This window comes from Balaenoptera acutorostrata, chromosome 7, assembly GCF_949987535.1.
Source record: "Balaenoptera acutorostrata chromosome 7, mBalAcu1.1, whole genome shotgun sequence".
NCBI lineage: Eukaryota > Metazoa > Chordata > Mammalia > Artiodactyla > Balaenopteridae > Balaenoptera > Balaenoptera acutorostrata.
Window position 1 is genome coordinate 114,940,604 of NC_080070.1, and position 25,007 is coordinate 114,965,610.

The following is a 25,007-nucleotide window of genomic DNA, read 5'->3' on the forward strand; positions in this document are numbered from 1 at the left end:
GCTCAGAGCCGGGCAGCTGTGGGCTGTGGCCTCTCGGTCCTCGTGGTGCGGCTCTGTGCCCCGAGCCCGAGCCTCAGTCCTGGGGCTGGTGACCAGCCACTCCCCCTGTCCAGGAGGAGAAACGAGAGGCTGAATTTGTGATCCAGTCTCACCGTTGTGTGGCTGGCGTAACAGCCTGTGTGCCAGTGACGTGTCCTCTCTCCCTCATCTCTCCGGCACTGTCATATCCTGCACTGTCTACATCTGTGTCACATAGCAGTCAATTCTAGAAACATCAGAGGTACAAGCATACATGTTGGTGCATACTGCTGTCCACATATAGCTTTACTCTGCAGCACAGAATATTCTGCTACAGGCTCTGGGCCTAACAGAGGGTTTTGGTGCAATTAACTGTGAACCCTACGTGCACGTGTGTTTCCGGGGGGATGCATGCCTCACCTCTGAAGCCGGTCCCCTCGCTGGTTTGGATGTCATGTGATGTGGGGACTGCTGACTGGCCCGGCTGGAACCACCTGCATGAAGCTGAGAGGCCTGGTTCCTGGGACTAAAACCGGAGCCTTTGCCACTGACAGAATGCAGGGATTCAGGGGCTTGGTTTTTGCTTCACCAGGAGGACAGTATTATGTTAATGCATGTCACAAAGGCTCCGACTTCCACGTCTGCCTTCTCGAGTTGGAATATGCAATTCTTGGTTAGCAGATGAGAAGTTCACCGATGTTTACCTGGTTTGGGTTGGTATCTTGGTGGCAGAGTTTGTAAAATCCAGTCCACATTTTTCCACCAGTGGTTTGGCGGTCCAGCAATTGGCAGCGGTGTGGGGAAATTAATTTTTCGGTCCTTCAGCAACACCTAAACATCTTTTCCTCTGGCCGTATCTGTGTGCCTTGGAAGAGAAAAACGGGATGAGCGGATGACAAAGGCCTGGAGTGGCCTCCGGAGTGTCATCGATCAATGAATAATGGTCACAATGGTTGTGGTGGCACTGAGGGTGCCAGGCTTGGGCATCTGAGTCATCCTCAATCTGCAGATGGGGAAACTGAGGCCCAGTATGCCCGCACGACGGCGTCCTTAAGCTCTGCTCCGCTGGCTGTCAAGTGTGGTCCCCACAGCTTAAGCATCCCGGGGTGGGGGGGGTGTGCGTGTTGAGTGGGGAGTGCTGGGCCCCATCCCCAGAGTCTCCCATGTGGGCATCTGGTGTGGCCCAAGGTCGCAGGGATGCTGCTGCCGCCCGTCCTGCCTTGCCCTGGACACCATGGCCCTTGGCTGTGTCGCCAGCAGCCTGAGCCGTCTGGGCTTTGGTGCCCCATCTGGAACTCCAGAGCTTCCATTCGAGCTCGAAAATCCCACTGAAGAAAAAACTCCAGGAAATGGAGAAGATTGGGGATTTAGAAGTCAAGAGTAAAAAAAAAAAACAATAGAAGAAAAAACAGGTCCCCTAGAGAATGTAATGAGAAAGGAAAACATCCTGTTTGAGGTAGAGGAAGAAAAATCTGGGGACATGGGTCACGGAGCAGCCGACGTGGTTCTTTCAGATGTCCCCTGGGTAAACCATCGCTGTTACTCCACGTTCTGGAAACGAGTGGGCTCCTCAAGCCGGGAAGCCGTTGATGTAGTTTATGTTTTTACCGCCACCCTCATAATTCTTAAAGCAGATGTTTAGCACAGATGTCGCAGTCCTGAGAGCTGCGCTGTCCGGTCTAATGGTCACAAGCCAGGCATGGCCGTCAGGCACGAGGCATGTGGCCAATGCAAGCTGTGATGTGCTGTGATGTGCATATTGCATTTTGAAGGCTTAGTACCAAAACGAATGTAAAACACCTCATCGATCATTCCATATGGATTATGTGATGGAATACTAATATTTTAGATCTATTGGGTTAAATAAAACATTACTCAAATTAATTTCACCTGGTTCTTTTTGGTGCAGCTGTTGGAAAATGCAAAATTAGGTATATAGTCCCATTATTTTTTGTTGCACAATACTGCCCTAGAACTTCTGGATTTATTTGGGTTTTTTTTGTTTTGTTTTGTTTTGTTTTTACAATAGTAAAGATTATAAGAACCTTTAGAGATTTCATAAACCCAGCTGGAGGCTTTGAGGTGACTCAAATGCTTTGAGAGAAATAGTTGATGGTTTTGCTCTCTTCTAAGAACTAAAGTTTAAGACTAGAGTAAAAAAAGCATTTGTTGATATTTTTAAAGTGTTTAATGTTTCATATGCTGAAAAATAACTTAGTACTTTTTTTTTTTTTCCCCAGAAACCTTTAGAAAATCATCACTTGGCTATGGTGAGACAGATAAAGAGAAGAAAAAAATTCTGGGATTTTTCAAAGTTAATAAAAGAAGCGATAGTAAGGTAATTGATTCAGTATCAAATATCAATCAAATTGACATATGATTCTGCATTCTATACAAATAGTTTCTTGAGATGTTTGTCCTCAGCCTATCTTGGAATTTATCTAAATACACGTAGGAGTCCTCAGTCCTTCAGACAGTAGGGTGTGTGTTGTGTCAGTATGCACAAATGCCTCTCATATCCCACACTTGGTTCCTAAAACAGTGGTCTTGGGTGATGGTGTTTAATTCACCAGCAGAACACGAAGCCATGCACCCTCTCTGCTGGTACCTGCACAGTCCTGGAAGGAGGTTGAAGCTCAGTAAACAACATCTGGATGGATGGATAAGTGAATGCATGGTACGGTTAAGTTTATATAAATACCCAATATCCCGACCAAATGAACCAAATCTTCAGAACTTGTACAACCTGGTGCAGCCTCAAGGAGCTGCCCAGGGGCCACTTTGTGGAGAACATCAGTTGTTGAGTGGGTCCATTTGCCAGTAAATTTTAGACGTTCCCTGCTCCTCCCCATACGAAATGGGAACATGCTGAATAAGTTAATTTTATCGATCTGGTTGGTCTTAGTTAATAAATCCTAAAACCGTAATTTGGGTACAGTGTTATAAAGCCATAGTACAGAGAGTAAAAATGAACACATTTAAAATCATCTTTGAAATTCTCAAGCTATACATGCCTTCTAACTACCAAGAAAGGAAAATGCTTGTGAGCCCTGTTGTGTTGGTTTAAAAAAGGTTTATTTTGCTGGGTCAAGTGTCTTCTCTTAACTAGTAGATGGCACTAAAAAAGACAGAACCGTTGTGGGGAACGTTAGTCTTTAATCCGCCAGCTGGGTTTGGAAGCGTCCGCCATCCACGGAGCGTTAGAGGAGGCGTGAGTAGGGTGGACGCACGTTGGTCCAGAGCCCTCTCTGCCCATCGCATGGCCCTTGCATCTGTGCACCAGCCTGCACGTGTCCTGACCTTCCGGAGCCCATGGGGTCAGAATTACCATCCACCCCATGTTCCTGATGAGGATGCTGGGGCCCAAAGAAATAAACTTGCTCAGGGTCCTGGGGTTAGATCCCAGGTCAGCTTGTGGTTCGGAGGTGAGAGGTCAGTGTGCAGGCTGGGTGGAAGCTGGCAGCCCAGAGAGAAGCCATCACCTGAACTAGTGAGGGGTCCCTGCCCTCAGGAGTTTCTGCCACACTCTGGTACAGTGCTCTTGACTGCCTGATGCTTTGACTGTGGATTCTTGATTCTCTGTCTTATTACTGATTGTGTGTGTTTCCCCCCGTTTCCGTGTGTCCTTTGAAAATCTCTGCTCCGTGTGTGTCTCTACTTAAGATCTTCTGTGCCCTCACCCCACTATCCTGTCCCCCTCCTCTTCCCTCCTCCCCCATCCTTTCCTCTCCTGCCAGAATTACTTGAAATTACAGATTCAGTTTCACATTTGAATTTCCCTTCACTCTCTTAATGTTGGGTTTCTGGTTCCTGTCATCTTTTTAAAAAAATTTTATTGAAGTATAGTTGATTTACAGTGTTGTGTTAATTTCTGCTATACAGCAAAGTGACTCAGTTATATATACATATATTCTGTTTCATATTCTTTTCCATTATGGTTTATCACAGGATATTGAATAGAGTTCTCTGTGCTGTATAGTAGGACCTTGTTATTTATCCATCCTATATATAATAGTTTGCATCTGCTAATCCCAAACTCCCACTGCATCCTCCCCCCACCCCTTGGCAACCACAAGTCTGTTCTCTATGTCTGTGAGTCTGTTCCTGTTTCATAGATAGGTTGGTTTGTATCATACTTTAGATGCCACATATAAGCGATATCATATGATATTTGTCTTTGTCTGACTTACTTCACTTAGTATGATAATCTCTAGGTCCATCCATGTTGCTGCAAATGGCATGATTTCATTCTTTTTGATGGCTGAGTAATATGGCTTCTGACGCTTTGAGGTCAGTTGGCTGGGACTGCAGGCACCGCTGGCCTCTTTGGTTCTCACAATTCTAATTCACAGAAAATCTACCCATTCCTCACACCAAGAGCTCAAGAGCCCTTCTTCTTGTATCTTCCTGCTTTTTAGACATGAAACTGCCAGCGAAGTCAGTAGAAAATCTAGAAGTGCCTTTGTTTTAAGCAGAATAAGAGCCTAATGCGTGTGGTGGTTTGGCAGCGTTCTCCATGAGAGTCTGAAACACCTGTGAAAATGCCACCGATGGCGAGGAAGCCTGGTCTGTGGGTCCCAGGGGCTTTCCCTCTGCCGTACCCCATCTTTCTTCGGTCTTAGACTGGCTAGAACTGTTTTTCCTTTCTCGTACACCTCATCTTTCCCTCTCATTTATTTTATTTTATTTTGTGCTCAACTGCCCTTACACAGTCGTAACCTTACTGGATTATTTGTTGTTTTGGGCATTAACCTTTTCCTTCCTTGCTTCTCTCTGTTTTTATTGTTTGAGATGCTGTGCTAAATGCACCCTCCTTTAATCATCTATAAACCTGGTGAGAGAGGCATTATCAACCCCATTTTACAGGTGAAGAAGCCCAGGCTGCACACTCTGAGCAAATCCCAGGGCTAGTGTTGCCGGAATTCGGACCCGCCTGTCTTTCCAGAGCCATGGCTCTCACCGTCCACACACTGTACACTGCCTGGCAAGCCTGGGTCTCAGGTTTTCTTCATTAATAGCAGGAGGGTTTGGAGGAAATTATTTTTTATTTTTAACATTTTTATAAATTTATTTATTTATTTGTTTTTGGCTGCGTTGGGTCTTCGTTGCTGCGTGCAGGCTTTCTCTAGTTGTGGCGAGCGGGGGCTCCTCTTTGTTGCGGTGCACGGGCTTCTCACTGTGGTGGCTTCTCTTGTTGCGGAGCACGGGCTCTAGGCACGCGGGCTTCAGTAGTTGTGGCTCGCGGGCTTAGTTGCTCCGTGGCATGTGGGATCATCCCAGACCAGGGCTCGAACCCATGTCCCCTGCATTGGCAGGTGGATTCCTTCCCTGGCAGGCCACCAGGGAAATCCTGAGTAAATCATTTTTTAAATGATTTCTAAAATCCTATGATGCCAGATAGTCTACACATGTCTGAGAGCAAAATACTAAGAATGGAGACATTTAAAATTAAAGTGAGTCTTTGTTATCTACTTAAAGGAAAAAAACATGCATATGTGTGTGTAAAATCTCAATAGAGAATATGCTTAAAAAGATATCATTTTGGCTGAAGTCAATGAGGGCAAATATCCTTCCTTGTTTTAAAACTTTGGTATTTTAATGTTCTTTCAACGTGATAACTTTCATTTTGACATTACTTATTCTCCTAACCAAGTAGTTCTGAAAATACCTTAGAATCACCTTAAGATCTAGTGTAACATTTGGATTCTTGGGTCACATCCCCAAAGATCCTCATTTGGGGGGGCAGGGTGGGCCCCAGAGCCGTATTTTCCAGGGCACCTGGCGGTTCTCTGGAGGTCGTCACACCATCAAGGGAAACCTTCTTTTAAACAATAAAGTGAGATGTCATTCTTGTTCACCTTTTATGGGTAGGGAGTGAGGTATTTGGTGAGTTACTTTGATGTGTATCCAGTCAATCAGCAATGCAGTGGTAAACTGAATTTAAAACGTGGAACTCCTCAAAACCTACTGAATTAATTGGTTTTCGGAGCTAATTGATCAGCTCAGACCCACCGCTGTTTTCATACTGCATCTCTTCTAAGCAAAAGAGATGCTCTGGGGAAAAAGACAAAATGAAAGCTCATACTCCGTGAGTCATGAATTTCAAAACTGTGGTTGTCAGATCTGTGAGCACTGCTCAGGGGCTATTTCAGAGCAGCTTTCAGGTTCCTAAGCTGAGGAATCGAGGAATAGAGTGGATTACAGCTGTTTATGCAGACGCTGCTGCCCTGAGGGACGGCCAGCCTGGCGTGGTTTGCTTTAATAATTGCTAAGGACAACTGTTCTGTGTGACCCTGCTCTCACCTGGAGGTGACCGGGGTCCTGCTTCTGTTCCAGGCAGAGCCACTCAGGCAGCCGGGGGCGGAGAGCGATGAGGACGCCACCAAGTCCGCACTGGGAAGGGGCTCGAACGTGAGTACTAACCCCGCAGGGGCTTCGCGCTAACCTCGTGGGGCTTCCGGCGGCTTTGCACCACCTTCCGGGAAATGAAATTATAGATTAATTTAGTTGTTTTTTGTTTTTGTGGGTTTCTAAAAACTAGATAGATGCACAAAGCGTCATGTGGCTTCTTTTTTAGTTGCCCATGGTACATTCAGAGGATGAGCAATATGTCACTTTCCGAATGTGTTAGCTTCTAGTTCTCCAGCCCCAGCCGGCGTGATCGGGAGGGCCCTTCATTAGAGTAACTGAGTTACAGCGTCCGAAACCACTTCCCTGAATTCTCAGGAGCAGCTGATGGTTTTGGAGCCGCACAGCCTGTTTCCTAAATTCTGCAGCCATACGTTGAAAGAATTTTTTTAAAACTTTCTGTGCCCTCGCATTTCAAAGTTGGCATGCAAAAAGCTTCTTCATAATTTTAAATACTTGAAAGAAAATGTTTCATAGCGTCTTCTAAATATTGACATTTTAAATGTATCTAATAAAGTTTGATACCATCACTTTAAAAATCACATAGATACATAGACAAATCACTTAGACAAACTCTTCTATAACAGTAAAACATTTTGCATTATTATTCTTTTTTCTTGATTTCACATTTCCATACTGTTCCCATGTAAAATTGTATTCTATTCAATATATATTTTGTTTTCAAAAGTCTGTTTTAAATAGTTGACATGAAATGTGATACAAAACAAGAATGTCTATCTAAATTAGATTTTTAAATTTCATGTGATCATAAAACTGTGGGTAGGAAAATATTCTTCTAGATTGAGTTATTACAATTGCAAATAAATAAAAACAATATAAATATATTACAACTGCTGATATATAATTGTTAAGCATGAAAAGGAAATCTTTCTTGAAAAGACATCTTTTAATAAGATGAAAGGTAATTTTTAAATTTATTCCATGTACCCATTAATGAACATAATTTATGGATAAAACCAGAAAAGCTTCAACATTAATCGTGTGACTCTCTCCGTTTTTATTGGTTTAAACCCTGAGGAAATATTTTACATAAATAAGTACAAGAGGATGAAAAAGGTTACTGCTATAACAGTGCCTTTCAATTCTTTGAAGTCCTTCTGGTCAATCACATAGCGATCTATTATCAAATATTATTTTGATTGATCTTTTATCTGTACCTGACTAAGTTCTCATTTAATTGGTCAATAGCCAAGATTTGGAAGCCATTTGACTTGCCAGGGGGGTTGTTACTCAATCGCACTAAAGTTATTGACTTCTGGGAGGTATAAGAAAAACACTTTATCAAGATTTCTCAGATAATAATTACACTCATTACTCAGAGGCACTTTCTCTTTTTTTAAAATAATGTTTGAAGACATCTCCCCCAAAGGAACAAATACAGTAGAAATCAAATAATATATGTTGTGAAAAAAATTTTTTATTCATGAAGCATTATATACATATAAAGGAGTACTATCATTAAGTATGATATAGTTTCTGAAATTGTATAAATTGTTTCTAGATAATTAAAGTAAATCAAAATGAGCAATTTGACATCATACTCTTCTTTTCATTCATGTTATATTTTTCAGAAATCTCAAGTTAGAATTACATGTGTCCCAGCTACTGATTTTACTAACATGTTTATCTGAGCTAAGGGATAGCAAAGCAGACAATTTAAAAAAATTGAGATGTAATCAACATACAACATTGTATTAGTTTTAGGCATAAAACATAATGATTAGATGTATGTATATATTGCAAAAGGATTACCACAATTAAGTTTAATTAACATCCATCCACCCAAAAAAAAAAATTGTGACTGTGTGTGCTGATGGATGTCACAGGCACTTTCTAAACCTAATATATCATCAGTAAGTTTTGAGGAAAATGACATATTGTCAGTTTTCACTCAGGAAATTGACATATTGTCAGTTTTCACTCACTTTTGCCAAAATAGTGTTTTTTAGTGAATGTTAAAAATCTCATCCCAAACTTTAAGTCTATTTTTGTCAGGATCTTAGGTTTATAGATTTAGCCCATTCAATTTATGGAGAATGTCTGCCATATAAATTAATTAGCAAAATGGGCCCTTATTGTCCAATCAAAAAGCCAAATCACATTTACTTTTGGTTAAAAAAAAAAAAGTCAAGTCATATTTTTAATTTGAGTAAGTGTGTTAATATGTATCCTCCTGACAATTATCAATCTCAGTTCTGAATCTAAAGGTAGCTAACTATAGATTCTCAGTTTCTCATCCAACACTTTAAAAACATAGGAGTTTAATGCCCTGGACTTGATGCTGTTTTCCCTTTTGATTCCCATATTTTAATGCTCATTGAAAATCAGCTCTCAGCTTTCCTGACAACCAAATCTTGCTGGTTTCCAATAAGAAGGATTTAACTCGTGGTGGGAACTCAGGCCAGGCTGGAGCCTGGGGTGGCAGCAGCTCGTCCATAGAAACGCATGTGACCAGTATTCTCATCCGACCCCAAATTAACCTGAGTACAATTACATAATGAGAAGGTCTCTTCTTCAGCTGTATAATCTTAAGCAAGTCTTTCCTTGCCATAACCACATAGCAATGTGCTTCTTTGCTATAAAACAGACTTAAATCCACTGAGAATGGTTTAAAATGTCCGTGCACTCAATTAGTCCGTAAGGCTTATCTTTTGTCAGCCTCAATTTTGGCCACAGATTGTTGGAAAATGTCTTCTAATATTTCACACACTCTGCCAGCAAACTTTGTGTTTGAGTAGAGGATCTGTTAAACTACCCTGTAGGGCTTGACTGCTCACACCTCTTTGGTTATTACAACATGCCAGGAGTTATTACTTTTTCTACAGCAATGGATGGTAGCATAAGTTTTGCAGTGGGCGTTGCTAATTTGTGTGAGATTTTTTTTCTTACTAATGCAGCCTAAGAACACATTCATGACATGATAGATAGATGATAGATAGATAAACCTAGGCAAAAAGTTCATAGGAAATATCCAAAGCATTTATGAGGAAAATCATAAAATTCTACAATTTTGTGCAGATGGAAAGACGGGCCATATTCTTAGATGTGAAGACTCGACATCATTATGTCATCAGGTTTGTTGTAGAGCTAAGTGAACTGATTACACAGAGCAGTTTAAGGGAAGCAGGAAGAACGTTCAATACAGATATGGAGTGGTCTCTAGGATTTTTTTTTTTTTCATTTTTTAAAATCATGTGTGACTTTTACTAGAAATCAAAGTCAATAAAGGAATCTGCAATGTGTTAGATTAACTCTTCACCTGGAAATAAGAGTTTCCTGGGTTTGAAGTCCTAGGGCAGGATAGCGCTTAATAAAATAATGCTGGCCAAAGGGGATGATGCCCAGAGCTGCCACTACCTGCCTACCTGTGCCAGGCCCGTGCTTAGTTAAATAATCTCGTTTCAACCTCCCCACATCACTGTAAAGTAGGTGCAGCCTTCCTTACGCAGACGCAGAAATTCCCAGCTTCCGGAGGCCAAGTGGCTGGTCAAATCCGTTGATGTCTGCTTTTGTTTCTCAATGTTTTATGTTCATGTTTATATTTCTTCATGTCTGTGATGTCTTATCTGTGTTTGAGATTATGCTTTCTTTTATCAAGCAAGTTGGTGATGTAACATTTCTTAAGAGCGCTGCTCCTGTTTTTATACATTTCCCCAAGCCCTTGACTCCTAGCTGAGTGCAGGCATCTGCCCTTGGGGTGTAGGGCTGAGCTTTTATTCCCAGGCAGCAGAGGGGGCCTCTCTGTCTCCCTTTTCTTCATCTGTATGACGGGCACAACGCCATCCACCCTGCAGCATCCTTGTAAGGATTAGCAAGTATAGAGCTCGGCTAATAACTTTAGGAAGCATTCTGAAATGGTGAGTAAACTGGATCAGAGCTTCATTAGAAACTTTCCAGATAGTATTGTTGTTTTTCCTTGAGCTAGTTTCTTATATTTGTAACCTGAAGAGTCGGCAGAGAATAGATCTGCATTAAAAAAAATTATCCTAAGGTATGTAGATAGCCAAAGTAGGCAGACCTTTCCTGGAAAGATTAATTTTACGTAAACTAACGTTTAGTCTATTCCAAGATACATTTTCATTTTCTTAATCAAAGGACCCTTGAATCAGAGTGAATATAATCACCTCACGAATAATTTCAAGCAGTTTTCCTGGAATTCGGCATTTTCCGGGAAACTGTCCCTTCTCTGTGCATGCGTGGCGTCCCACAGATCTGGACCCTGAGACACACGGAGGGAATGTGGTCAGGGTCCACTGGATGTGATTAGCAGCGAGGTGGGAACGGTCCTCAGGCCTCGGTCTCCATCCTCTGCTGTTTTCCTAAGTCACATAGACAGCAGTATGAACTATGCACCTTGATGGAACAAGACACCTGAGCTCATTTGTAATCCAGCGCACAGAAATGCCACACACGCAGAATACCGCAGCATCTGGTAAGGTGGTAAATAATGCTCTGGTGTAGGAGGAGAAGGACCCGAGTTCTTAATCATGCTTCTGTTATTAACTCTGGGATTTTGGGCAAATTGTAAAATGAACCTGTAGTGACTGACCTTTTATAGGCCCCTGGCCTTCATTTAAATGCTATAAATTTGACCAACCTAAAAATTTATCAATGTGAGCCATGCCAGATACCATTGTGTTGCTTATTACCATTGTTATAAAATCTTTTGGTGAATGATTTTTAAAAAACATTGCCTCAATTTTAAAAAATCATCTGGGGCCATGTTTCCCCCTGTTCAGGCAATTATGGAAGGTTTCCATCATCCTAGGAGTTGCTCACCATGTTCTGAAGTGATTCTCGATCCAAAGCCTGAATAAGCTTTTGGGGTCCAGGTTGAAATGTCCCCGCAGAGTCATCTGGCCCGGACGGAGGCAGCTGCTGTATTGAAGTCCCGCCCTTAGGAGCCCAAGAAGTTGAGAGGGATGCCCATCAGTAACATGACACTTTCAGAAAAAGTTATTAAAAACTAAGTTGTAAAGCAAGTTCCATAATTGAGTGCCCTGAGTCCCATGCTCATCAGAGAGCCTGTATTTCTCCCCGGCTTGCACGGGTCTGTTAAGAATCCTGTCCCAAGCGGATGATTTAAGAGCTGGCCCCCCAAAATGAGTGTTGAGTCAGATCCACCACAAGGGGGCAGTGTTTTTCCAGACACAGCAAGTCCTGCTGAAACTCCTGGCCTGAAAAAGCTAAAATTTGCTGTTTTTTGAGCATTCACAAAATCGAGGGCTGAGTCACGTTTGGGATGTAGAACTAATTTTTTTTATACATCCATTTTGAAGAGATATTTTAAAAATCCAGTGTACACCTTTCAAAAATGTTTTATATTCAAGATTATAAAATAAGTACCATATGGAAAGTTTTAAATGGGGAGTGAGGGAGTCACATGGCATGCCAACAGCCCAACACAATTTCTCGTCACTTTGTATGTTCTCTTGAGCCTTTCTGGTGCCTAAGGCCAACTGTGATGTACACAGAGTTGTGCTTTCTTCCTTTAGCGTCATGTCATTTACAATTCGCTCTGGTACAACAATGGTCTCTTAATGTTTTAAAGGTTGTGTGATCATCCAGGAAGAGGGGAAAGTGTGGCTTTTGTTTCTGTTTGCTTGAATCTGGATTCTGACTTTAGCACGTACAACTCTGTGACCTTTACAGCCTCCCCTCCCCCGTGTGTGCAATGGGTTTGTCATCACTCCCAGGGCTCCTGGCACTGGGAGGGGCTTGTAGCTGGCGCTTGCTAAGCTGCATCACTCTGCCCCGTTACTTGTTGCTTTTTTCCTCTGGAACTATAAATAATGAGAGGGCCATCTTCGTCCCCAAAGCCCATGTTCATTGGGGGAATTTTCCTTATAATAGAGACTTGCAAAGGTATTAGGGAATCAGAGGGTGAGACAGTTTTATGGCTTTCAAGACAACACACGTTTCCACCAGCGACAAATAACAGTACTTACAGCCACTCAGTTTTTCATTTCAGATCCAGTGTCTCGGTTATGAAACTCCTATCAAAGCGTGGAAAGGACGCAGACCCAAAAATGTCATTTAGAAAAATGATCCTAAACTTCTTTGCATACCTATTTGCCCATTCACAGTAGTTTTTAAAGTTTTCATGTCACATGCCCTCCAACGCAAATCTGGAAACTGTCAGAGGAAGGTTTTGTTTTTAAAGCCTCAAGGAATTTTTTTTTTCCAAAACACTGGATTCTTAGAATGGGAATAATATTTTCTAACTAGAGCCGAAAAGGTTGATTGAAGGGCCTCATGCCAATACTTAGTTCTCAAAGTGAAAACAAGAAATGTAGATGTTTAACCTCTCGGCTGAGGATTCAATGTTTGTAGGGAATGAGCGGTAAAAAACGTCCATTTCAAAATACTGATTTTCCTCATTTTCCTTATTTCCCTTAAAACAGGAGTATCTATTTTTTCCTAATGTCTGTATTTCTTTTGTGACCTTCTCCTGCCCTTGGATGGACAAGCAGAGATCTGTAGAATTGCAGTTGCCTGCACACGGCTTGGTTGAGTGAATGGCATTCAAGTTGCTTCTCAAACTAGGTGGCAGAGAGAAGCAGACCCCTGGTCCCTCCGTGCCCTCTCCACTTGGGGAAAAGGCAGCTTGTCATCCCGGTGGCTTAGCCCCAAACCTTGGAGGCCCCCTTTGCTTCCTCCATTCTCCACGCTCCATCTGCCATCCAGCTCAAAGCCCACCTGCTGCCTTCAGAATACATCCCGAATCCCACTGCCTCGCTCTTCCCCGTGGTCACCTCTCCTGCTGGCCTCCCCGTGGCCTCTCTCCCAGCCTCGTCCATGGCCCCCCTTCTGGCCTCACTGCTTTGGGTGCAGCCTTGTGCACTTAGCAGGCAGAGCGAGGCTTTGTGAAGGGGGATCCTGGCCAGACGCCTGATGACCACTGCGGTGGTGGCCTCGTCTCACTCAGCCTAAGACCGTCCTCCACAGCCTGCCACCCGCAGACACCCTCCCCACCTCCTCTCATCTGGGGAGCATCCCCCCGGGATTCCGGACAGGCTGTTCTGGAGTCTCAGTCCAGACTGACAAGTGGTGAGCCTGGAGCCTCTCCGGGTGTGTGCCTTCAGCTTCTCTCAAATCCTGGCCCACCTGCTTCATTGCACCCGCCCCAGCGCTGTGCTTCGTTTTCTTCCTGAGCATGTCTTGGCCCCTGAGCTCCATGCTTTTCTCTTCCAGCTTCTCCCAGTTCTTACAGGAGGGATGGCAGTGCAGCTGGGGCTGCCACCTGCCACGCCCCCTCTGTTCCAAACACAGGAGGCCGCTTGCCTCTCCCCATCTGTTCGCCGAGCGTCCTCCAACGACTGCACGTGTGTTCGAGGCCCTGCCCCCAAGGTGACCTGTATCGGATGCCCCCTGGCCTGGTTCGCCTACCCTGGAGCCTGGGGTCCTCCTGAAGCCCCCCACACCCCGGCCTCCTCCTCCTCTCCTGGTGTGGTTTGGGCTGGATTTCTCCCTTCACTGTGGCCTTTGCTGCCTCTTCCCATCTTGTCATATTTTCTTGATTTCTCCATCTTAAATGTGCCCCAGGTTGACCTCGATTCCTTCCTTTACTTCCTGCGGGGCTGATTACAGGTCTGCACTCCTAGTGGTCGTGGGGAGGCCCTAACTTCCCTCTGCTCTACAAGTCAAGGCTCCCCCCTTAGACACAGACCCCACTGTCAGGGCCTCTCCCCTTTGCAAAATGTTGGTATAGTTCCAATTTATAGAAAGTTGCAAAATAAAATAAATAGTCATGAGTCATCCACCCACGATTAACAGATGTTCACGTTTAGCCCAATTTGTCTCATGTCTTTTTGAGAATTTCTAAGAAATACGGCAAATGGAGACACAACTGCCTCTAGAACCATAGCAGACCCCTTTCCCTTTTCCTTCCCCAGGGATAACAGCCCTTTCGAAGCTTTTATATTTTAAAAATACAGTAAATGGTTATATGTTCATAAACAGTGCACAGTATGTCTGTCTGTTTTAGCGATGTATGTAATGATTTTCCAAAGTCTGAATCTTTTTAAAAATTGTATTGAAGTATAGTTGATTCTCAACGTTGTGTTTAATTTCTGCTGTACTGCAAAGTGACTCAGTTACACATATTATCTATTCTTTTTCATATTCTTTTCCATTATGGTTAATCACAGGATATTGAATATAGTTCCTCGTGCAAAACAGTTGGACCTTGTTGTTTATCCATCCTGTAAAATCCCAAACTCCCACTCCATCCCTCCCCACTCCTCCCCCTTGGCAACCACAAGTCTGTTCTCTATGTCTGTGAATCTATTTCTGTTCTGTAAATAAGTTTATTTGTGTCATATTTTAGATTCCACGTATAAGTGATATCATATGGTATTTGTCTTTCTCCTTCTGACTGACTTCACTTAGTATGATCATCTCTAGGTCCATCCATGTTGCTGCAAATGGCATTATTTCATTCTGTTTATGGCTGAGTAGTATTCCATTGTCTATATGTACGACACCTTAGCAAAGTCTGAATCTTCACTCATAGAATAAGAAAAGTTAATGTTGAGTAGAAAACAGACAAGGAAGGACAGAAGGGAGTTGGGGGGAGAAAAGCAAAGGAAGAAGATGCAGGGTGCCTCGCAAGTGATCCCTCTCCTCTTCACCCCTGCCCGAGCCCCTCTCTGGGCAGATTTCACCAAGGCTCTGCTGTAGGAGACCAGGGGGCCACCGGACACTTGGGCTACAGCGAGGAGCCAGGCTACGCCCTGCGTTCAGGAGAGACACACACAGGGGTGCCCCCCACCCCGCGCTGCTCAGACTCCAAGCGCAAGGGCATCGCGGGGTCTTGTGAGAATTCTGACTTAGGGGGTCCAGGGATGGGGCCTGCGATTTGGCATTTCTAATGAGCTCCCAGGTGAAGCTCTGTGCTGAGAACCGAGGCCCCGAGCCCTGGCTCCTGGGTGGAGAGGTGGAGTCGGGCTTAGAGAGAAGCACACGGAGCGGAGGGGCAAGTAGGGTCTGCGCTGGGACCAAGTCTGTGAGCTGGTCCACAGGGGACGTGGGGACGTTGTGCTGCCCGCAGAGGGGACGGGCCGGGTGCTCCCGGGCGTGTGCGTGTGCAGGTGTGCACGTGTCAAGGGCAGTTTGCAACGACTCTAGATTGGAAACACACTGAATATATGACTTCCTGCTTCTCAGTGTCCGACCCTCAGTCTGGGGTGAGAAGGACCAGAGCTTTCTTCTCATCTTGCGATCGGAATGATGCCCATATTTACCTGGTGAAGAACGTTTGCTGCCCCAGATGACTCAGTGTGCATCTATAATTACATCATAAGCATAACCCTTGAAGGACAGCCTCCAATGAAGCCTAAGGCTTGCTCATGACGTTTCCTCCTGGGTGACCCTAGTAAGCCTGGCATCTCCTTTTGGAGGAGACGCTGAGATCAGCTTTCAGGAGGCACCGTTCAGGAATTTCGGCACCAAGCTTCAGACTGAGATAATTTGATAAACTTTGACAGTACCCACTGATTGGATATGGGAGATAAAAAGGGAGAAAAACTAAGAAAAATAAAAAGGTGAGAAAGGAATATTTTGCCTCCCTGGCTCGCATAAAATATATGACATAGATATTGATAGATATTTGATCAGAGTATTTGGTTAAACTATAAAAATACATATTTAGTGATACTTCCTAAGTGGTTTGTCTTTGCTATTTGTTTCCTTTAGCATGATGGATTTCTGTCATATATTGTCTGGATGATTTTCTAGCTTTATAACAAAAATACAAGCAAATCATAAATGCAGATGGTTATGCAGGTTGTTTCTTTGAAAATACCATGATTTACAGAAAAAAAAATGTGATTTTCACCTGCATCTGAATTTCCTTGCCATCTCTGTCTTGGTGTGAGGTGAATGTCATGTGATTGAGTGGAGGTTGGCAGAGTGGATGCTAGCATCTTCATTACAGGTGACACAGGCCCTCCTCCATGTAAGTCACCATAATGGGACCTAGAACAGATTCTAAACAACTCATGGAGTAGAACTTAAATAGTACCAAGCAGATGTCACGTTCCTCCATTCAGGCTCCCTTAAGTCAGGCGTTTATTGGCTTTAGTTGCCAGTCTGTCCAGCACACACTACGTCTTAGGTATCTGGCTCTGAGTATTAATTTATGGGGAAAGAGGTTGAAATCTGTACAAATGAAGCTGAGAGTACATATGAACCGTGCAGTCTTTTCATTGCCAAAGAGAGCTGTCTTTAAGCTCTATGAGGGCAAGAGCCATTTATTATTATTATTATTATTATATTTTCATGACTCTATCCCTAGCAACGAGGGCGGTGCCTGGAACCAAGAGGAGGGACCTCATTTGTGCCCACTGAGCGTGTGCATGACATGTTCAGAGCACAGCCAAAGAAAACTGATTTCTGGTTCATTTTGTTGCTAGAGACAAGCATTTAGTATAAGCAGAGTCAGGTTACACACAGAAAAAAGAAAGTTATTAATGCTGAAGTTTATATCCCAAGTTGCCCAGTACTATAAGTTTTATGCAAAGATTTTGAATGATTCCCTCCCTGGAGAGAGGAGAGTAGAAAGAATTTCAGAGTAGGAGATGATGTTCCACACTTCTCTTGACAGTTTTGGAAAATTGTTGCTGCCCCCTCCTCTCCTTGACCTGCACGTGTAGGTCAGGCATTGGGAGGACCTGGCAGACATGCCCATGGCCACCTTTCCAAACACCTGCCAGACACCAATGCTACTGCCTGGCCCAGCCTCTTCTAGGACACACTCTGTCGGAGAGGAGAGCCGGTGCTCCGCAGCCCATGTGAGTCCCTAAGGCAGAGGTGAGAGAGAAGCTTCACTTTAGTGTTGCTGATGGGTCACAACAATATGGCTGTTTGGTTAAACAACGTTGTGCTGAGGTCTTGCTTCCTCCTGTGGAATAGCACCTGCTCCACAGGAACTGCGAATGACATTAGCTGTATGGTACCTGTCACCTGATGCTCTCAAAGCCCCTTCCTATCTTGGCCCCCGTGATGCTACCCACGGAGCAGCAGTGGCCCCTGCATGTCCCCAGAGGTGAGGAGAGCTGTGCTCTGCTCTCAGGTGCTGTGCTGAGACCGGCATCCCCTGCCGTCGTGAGGATGTCATGCTCTACCCAGGCTGACGTCTGAGGAGCGAGATGGAAATAGTATTGGGGGGATTTACTTTACTCTTGAGAAACTGAGACTAGAAGTTAGGGTGTTTTGGTTACAGATGAGAAGATGCGGACCATATGCGTATCTATTTGCTGTCAGATAATTCTTGGAAATCATACTCTGGATGATGCAAAGTCAGCAGGACCCATGAGTCAGGTGAGTTGAGGGAGGCTGAGTCTAGAGCCTTGTTCCAGAGTAGAATAAAGCTATAGAGCCATTTCTGAGCTGGATGTGGAGGCAGATTATGACCAGGGGTCAAGGGTTAGGAGGTCTGAAAGGCTAGCTATGGCCACTCCCATTAAGGGGAAGGGTCTGTTGCAATGTGGGGCATAACACATTGGTCTATACTTGTTCTACATTGTTAGATCCAAACAGTCACCTTCTCAGATTTTCTATTTAGGACTACTGTTTAAAACGGTAGGGAGTCCAACAAACAAAAGTCTAGGACCAATCAGCTTCACTGGGGAATTCTATCAAACATTCAAAGAAGAATTACACCAATCCTTCTCAGATTGTTCCAAAAAATAAAAGAGGAGGGAACACTTCCAAACTCATTTTACAAGACCAGCATTACCCTGATTCAGACAAAGACACCAACAAGAAAAGAAAATTACAGGCCAATATCCGTGATGAACATAGATGCAAAAATCCTCGACAAAATATTAGCAACAATACATTAAAAGGGTCATGTACCATGATCAAGTGGGATTTATTCCAGGGATGCAAGGAGGGTTCAGCATCAGCAAATCAATCAATGTGATACACCAGATTAACAAAATGAAGGATACAAATCATATGATCATCATAATAGATGCAGAAAAGGCATTTGACAAAATTCAACATCCATTTATGATTAAAAACTCTCAACAAAGTGGGTATAGAGGGAACGTACCTCAATATAAAAAAGGCCATATATGACAAGCCCACAGCTAACATCAAACTCAAGGGTAAAACTGAAAGCTTTTCTTCTAAGATCAGGAATAAGACAAGGATGTCCCCCTCACTACTGTTATTCAACATATTATTGGAAGTCCTCGTCAGAGCAGTCTGGCAAGAAAAAGAAATGAAAGGCATGCAAATAAGAAAGGAAGAAGTAAAACTGTCACTATTTGCAGATGACATGATACGATATATAGAAAACTGTAGAGACTCCACCAAAGAACTGTGAGAATAAATGAATTCAGTAAATTTGCAGGATACAAAGTCAACATACAGAAATCTGTTGTATGTCTATATAGTACTAATAGCAAACTATCAGGAAGAGAAATTAAGAAAACCCATTTACTAATTGTGTGTTAAAGAGTAAAATACCTAGGAATAAATTTAACCAAGGATGTGAAAGACCTGTACACTGAAACCTGTCAGACATTGAAGAGAGAAATTGAAGAAGACAAAATAAATGGAAAGATGTCCCATGCTTGTGGACTGGAAGAATTAATATGGTTAAAATATCCATACTACCCAAAGCAATAGACGGATTTATTGCAATCCTTATCAAAATTCCAATTGGCATTTCCCATAGAAATGGAAAAAGCAATCCTAAAATTTGTATGTGATCACAAAAGACCCCGAATAACCAAAGCAATCCTGAGAAAGAAGGAAAAAGCTGAAAGCGTCATGCTCTGCGATTTCAAACCATATCACAAAGCTCTAGTAATCAAAATATTATAGCATTGGCATGAAAACAGACAAACAGAGCAATGGAATAGAACAGAGAGCCTAGAAATAAACCCACACATATGTGGTCAATTAATTTATGACTAAAGAGTCAAAAATATACAGAAAGAATAGTCTCTTCAATAAATGGTGTTGGGAAAACTGCAGAGCCACATGCAAAAGAATGAAACTGGACCCACTATCTCACACCATATATAAAAATGAACTCAAAATGGATTAAAGACTTGAATGTAAGACCTGAAACCCTGAAACTCCTAGAAGAAAAATGGGTGGTAAGCTCCTTGACATCAGTCTTGGTGATGACTTTTTGGATTTGACACCAAAAACATATGTGACAGAAGCAAAAATAAATAAGTGGGACTACATCAAACTAAAAAGCTTCTGTGCAGCAAAGGAAACCATCAGCAAAATGAAAAGGCAACCTACTGAATGAGAGAAAATTTTTGCAAATCATATGTTCAATAATGGGTTAATATCCAAAATACATAAAGAGCTCATACAACTTGATAGCAAAAAAACCCCAAACAATTCCATTAAAAAGTGGGAACAGGATCTGAATAGACATTTCTTCAAAGAAGACTTAGAAATCCCCAAAAGACACATGAAAAGATGCTCTACATCACTAATCATCAGGGAAATGAAAATCAAAACCACAATGAGATATCATGTCACACCTGATAGGATGGCCTTTATCAAGAAAATAAGAGATAACAAGTGCTGATGAGGATATGGAGAAAAGGGAACCCTCATGTACTGTCAGTGGGAATGTAAATTGGTGCAGCCACTATGGAAAACAACATGGAGGTTTCTCAAAAAATTAAAAGTAGAACTACCATATGACCCAGAAATACCACTTCTTGGTATTTATCCAAAGAAAACAAAAATACTAACTTGAAAAGATATATGTGCTTCCATGTTCATTGCAGTATTGCTTATAATAGCCAAAATATGGAAACAACCTAAGTGTCCATCAGTGGATAGATGGATAAAGAAAATGTGGTACATATATTCAATGGAACATTATTCAGCCATGAAAAAGAATGAAATCTTGCCATTTGCAAGAACATGGATGATGGACTTTGAGGGCATTATGCTAAGTGACATAAGTCAGACAAAAATGACAAATACCATATGATCTCATTTATATGTGGAATCTAAGTAAATAAGTAAACATACAAATGAGCTCATAGATTCAGGGAATGGATTGATGGTTACCAGAGCATGGGGTGGGGAGTGGATGAAATGGGTAAAGGGAGTCAAAAGGTACAAACTAACAGTTATAAAAGTTATAAAATTAATGTCCTGGGGATGTCACGTACAGCATGGGAACTATAGTTAATAATGCTGTAATGTATATTTGAAATTTGCTAAGAGAGCAGATCTTAAACGTTCTCACCACAAGAAAAACATTCTGTAACTGTGTGTGGTGACAGATGTTAATTAGATTTACTGTGATCATTTTACAATATATACAAATGTTGGATCAATTGAAAAAAATAAATAAAACAGTAGCATATTTTCCCATCTGTCTGCACGAATTCAGGGCTTTTACTCTCTAGGATCAATGACACGCAAATCTTTTGAGGACAGCCACCAGATTATAAGGGTAGGCTGAGGTGCTGTAACAAGTGAGTTCCCCAGATTCAGAGGCTTGGATCGCAAGTTCTCAATTCTGCCCATAGCCCTTCCAGGGTTGGAGTTGTGCAGGGATGGAGACCCTAACCTTTCAAGGACACAAGAGTCCAGATGCCCACCATCATCTCCCTGTCCATCCATTTGAAGGAATGACGGTGAAAAGAGGTTTCCACTGGCCAGTCTGGAGGTTGCTTGGACATCACGTCCACTCACGTTTTTGTTTTTTTGTTTTTTAATTTTTATTTATTTATTTATTTATTTATTTATTTATTTATTTATGGCTGTGTTGGGTCTTCGTTTCTGTGCGAGGGCTTTCTCTAGTTGTGGCAAGCGGGGGCCGCTCTTCATCGCGGTGTGCGGGCCTCTTCACTATCGCGGCCTCTCTTGTTGCGGAGCACAGGCTCCAGACGCGCAGGCTCAGTAATTGTGGTTCACGGGCCCAGCTGCTCCGCGGCATGTGGGATCTTCCCAGACCAGGGCTCGAACCCGTGTCCCCTGCATTGGCAGGCAGATTCTCAACCACTGCGCCACCAGGGAAGCCCCCACTCACGTTTTATTGGTGAAAATGTAATGACGAGGCCACGGACAGCAGCAAGGAGCCTGGGAAGTAGGTCTTGGCTGGCTACCATGTGACAGCACTTGGCTTGAAATCAAAGAAGGGAGACTGGGTTTTGCTGGAAGCTGGTTGTCCCTGATGTTACCCCTGAATGGGACCAAGAATTTGGCCTTCCTCCCAAGGCTGCCTCGCTCTCTGCTTTTTCCCTTGACAGGACGAAGGGGGGGAAGCTCTCAGCAAATGGTCTGAGTTCAAATTAACTTGCTGTTTGCAGCACTTTACTCATTTACTTTGTAAGAGAATGTAAGCGTCTATATGAGATTTTAGGTAATTGAAAATGCTGTAAACCAAAAACAGAAGCAACAGCAAAACCTTTATCAATTTAAATTTGGTGACACATGTTAAGTGTGTTCATTTTTAATTAATACAATTTCAGTAATGAAGTTACTGAAGTTAGTTATATTTCAGTAATAAGATATTAATATTACTTAATATATTAATTTTCAATTCAATTTCTGATTTTCATTTACTAAGTGGGAATAATACTTAATATTAATTAAATAAAATTCATTCAGTGATGAAATAATACTATACAAGTAAGTTTAGGTGGGGGGATTATGTTTACATTTGTTTTTGCATTAGTTTATAGATGATTCCTTCTTTCTTGTTATTCTAGTTATTTGAAAATGATTTGCTACATATCTTGTGACTGTATATATTTAAATATCAGCTATAATAATTGGCAGCAATAAAGCAAAATTAACAGTGAAATATTATCAAGGAGCAAGAATGGCAACATTTGAAAGCCTAATCCACTTACGTTTAGCCTAAGTGATGTGCTCATAAAAGGGCATCCTGTCTCTGTGGGCTTCTCACCGGAGACAGCGTGTGTTTGAGAAGAACTTGACAGTCCCCCGTGGCAGCCAGGACCCACCCAAGAGGACAGAACTGGGACCTAGGGTCAACTGTAGCAATGTTGGGGTTTAATCTTATAAAACAATAGCGGTAGCTCCCTGGCAGGTGGGTAGTGGTCCTCTGCCAAGTGTGTGCCTAAGAGTCTTGGTACCTGAAGGCAGGCCTACGGCTCTGGTTCCATTGGGTCCATCACTGTGGATCCCTGAGCCTGGTCTGAGTTAGAGGATGCCCACACTGGAGCAGTCAGAGCATCCCCGTCTCAGGCCTGAGAAATAGAAATGCCACAGAGACCTTTGCAAATCACCCAACAAGGATGAGAGGAGATGCCGTTTCCAAGCAGACTTGTACTGCCGATGACTTTGTGTAGCAAACTGCTTTTGATTTTGGAATGATGTCTGCCTTTGCCAACTCCTCCTTAGCGATAGAACGTGTAGGTAGGGCCCTGTGAAAACACTCACGGTGATGGATTTCCAAAAAGGGACGGGCTACCTGGGAACCTTAGACAGTATTAATTAGTAGTTTATTCCAAGTTCTTTCTCTTGCGTTTGGTCTGATAAATGTGCTAACAAGAGATGCTGGGCCAAGACGGTGTCTGTAAACATGCAGACAGCCCTGCAAATGTGAATGCTGGAGCGGCTGGTGTGCGGGCTTCCTGCGGCCCTGGAGGTGGGGAGAAGAGTGAGGTGTGGTCCCAGCTCCACAGGACGGGCACTGGAGTGGGAGTCCGTGCTTGGCAACAAGGTACAGGTACAAGGACTTTCCCGGCAAGGCCAAGTGATTGCTCTTATTTGACTTACAAGTAACTCGGTCCTGTGTTCTTCAATTCTTTCTCAAATCAGCATTAAACAGGGATCACTTATGTCTGCTTGGGGTTTGTCTGGGGTTCTGACAGCCCTTCCTGGCATGTTTCTCTTGTAGCCTTTGAGAGCTGTGATATTTCAGCATCCCCTTTAATCCTACTCACATCTTTATGATGTAATATAGTGTGTGCATTAAAAATGACTTGAATTTTTTTAATTGAAGTACCATTGATTTACAACATCATGTACGTTTCAGGTGTACAGCACAGTGATTCAGTTATATATATATATTTTTTTTTTTCAGATTCTTTTCCCTTATGGATTATTACATCATATTGAGTAGAGTTCCCAGTGCTGTACAGTAGGTCCTTGTTGGTTATCTATTTTATATACAGTAGTGTGTATACATTAATCCCAATCTCCTAATTTATCCCATCCCCCCCCTTTCCCCTCTGGTAATCATAGATTGTTTTCTATGTCTGTGAGTCTATTTCTGTTTTATAAATAAGTTTATTTCTATCATTTTTTTTAGATTCCTCATCTAAGTGATACCATATGTTTTTCTCTGTCTGACTTGCTTCACTTAGTATGACAATCTCTAGGTCCATCCATGTTGCTGCAAATGGCATTTTTTCATTCTTTTTTATGGCTGAGCAATATTCCATGGTATACATCTTTTAAATAAGAATGTATTTTGTCCTGAGATCACACAATATATGAGTTACAAGTGGCTGCTAAACAGTCAGACCATTAAGGCCCTTCCACACCTGAGGTAAGGAATGGCCACAGGCCGTTGGGGAGCAAGTGGTGAAGTTATGCTAGGGTGTCTGCTGGGGGCCTCCCAGGGTGCTGCTAGGCTGAGCCCTCAGACCCCTTTCCACTCTTGAAGCCACATTTCAGAGTGCTGTGCTGTGCTGATGAGTGAGCTGGGAAATCGCCCCACCATTTTTTGCTGGTCTGATTGCCTTTCAGCTTGTTTCCAGGCTTGTGACTCCTCTTGGCTGAGAAATTACCCATTGCTGCAATACAGGTATTGGCCTTTCTTTCCTGTATCATTTCATAAGCACATCCTAGCATGAACAAGATACTCTGGGCTCTTAAGGCTTAAGTCTCTGTTAAAAAATCAGCACATTTATTTCTCACTTGTTTCTCCTTCCTCAGCCACATCAGTCATGGGTCAGCATCCTATGGAGACTCTGAGAAGGGCAGGCAGGGCCCAGTAGGTGACAGCTGTCCCCATTAGGCATTGGGTTTCTGACCTCTGGTGTCTGTAGGAGAGGTGTCCATGGCATCCCAGGCACAGGAACTTACGTACTTACCTGCCACTCAGAAGAAGACTTTTCAGACTGTAGGTAACACAGAACTGGGTGGCAAAACGGCTGACAAGTGAAATTCGTACAGAGCTTGGTTATCCGTCATGCAGGGCTGCAGAACTTAAACATAAATGAATGAATTTAGGTTGAAAAAATTTGCATGCGTATCGCAGCCTAGGTGAGACCAGATTCTATTGTAGTTCATGTGAGAAGGAGCTGAAGATTTTAGTTGGTTGCAAGGTCAACATTCTGAGAGATCTGCATTGTTTTTGTCTACTTCTCTGAGCACTGGTCCTTCCTAGACTCATTCGGTTTTGCTGTGATATAATCAGGTCAATCCTGGGAGGAGTTGGTGGTGGCCACGGTTCAGAGCTGGGGGTGGGTGACTCTCACCCCTAAGGTGGGGGCTTTGTTTCCCACCCAAAAGCTGACTGAGCATCTCTAAGTTTACAGATGGACTCATATCTGGGTGAGAGGTTGCCATCCCAACCCTAAGAC

General features: G+C 42.9%; 1 protein-coding gene across 7 annotated transcripts in view; it reads left to right on the forward strand.

Annotated features, from left to right (window-relative positions):
• COBL (cordon-bleu WH2 repeat protein) overlaps positions 1-25,007 on the forward strand; it is a 272,030-nt gene that overhangs the window by 110,663 nt on the left and 136,360 nt on the right. For 4 of the 7 annotated variants that reach the window (XM_057549868.1, XM_057549872.1, XM_057549869.1 and 1 more), the window contains 2 exons: positions 2,259-2,356; positions 6,355-6,429. In XM_057549868.1, coding sequence (XP_057405851.1) covers positions 2,259-2,356; positions 6,355-6,429 — 173 coding nt within the window. The remainder of the gene's footprint in view (positions 1-2,258; positions 2,357-6,354; positions 6,430-25,007) is intronic. The other 3 variants (XM_057549870.1, XM_057549871.1, XM_057549873.1) reach the window with 1 other exon arrangement.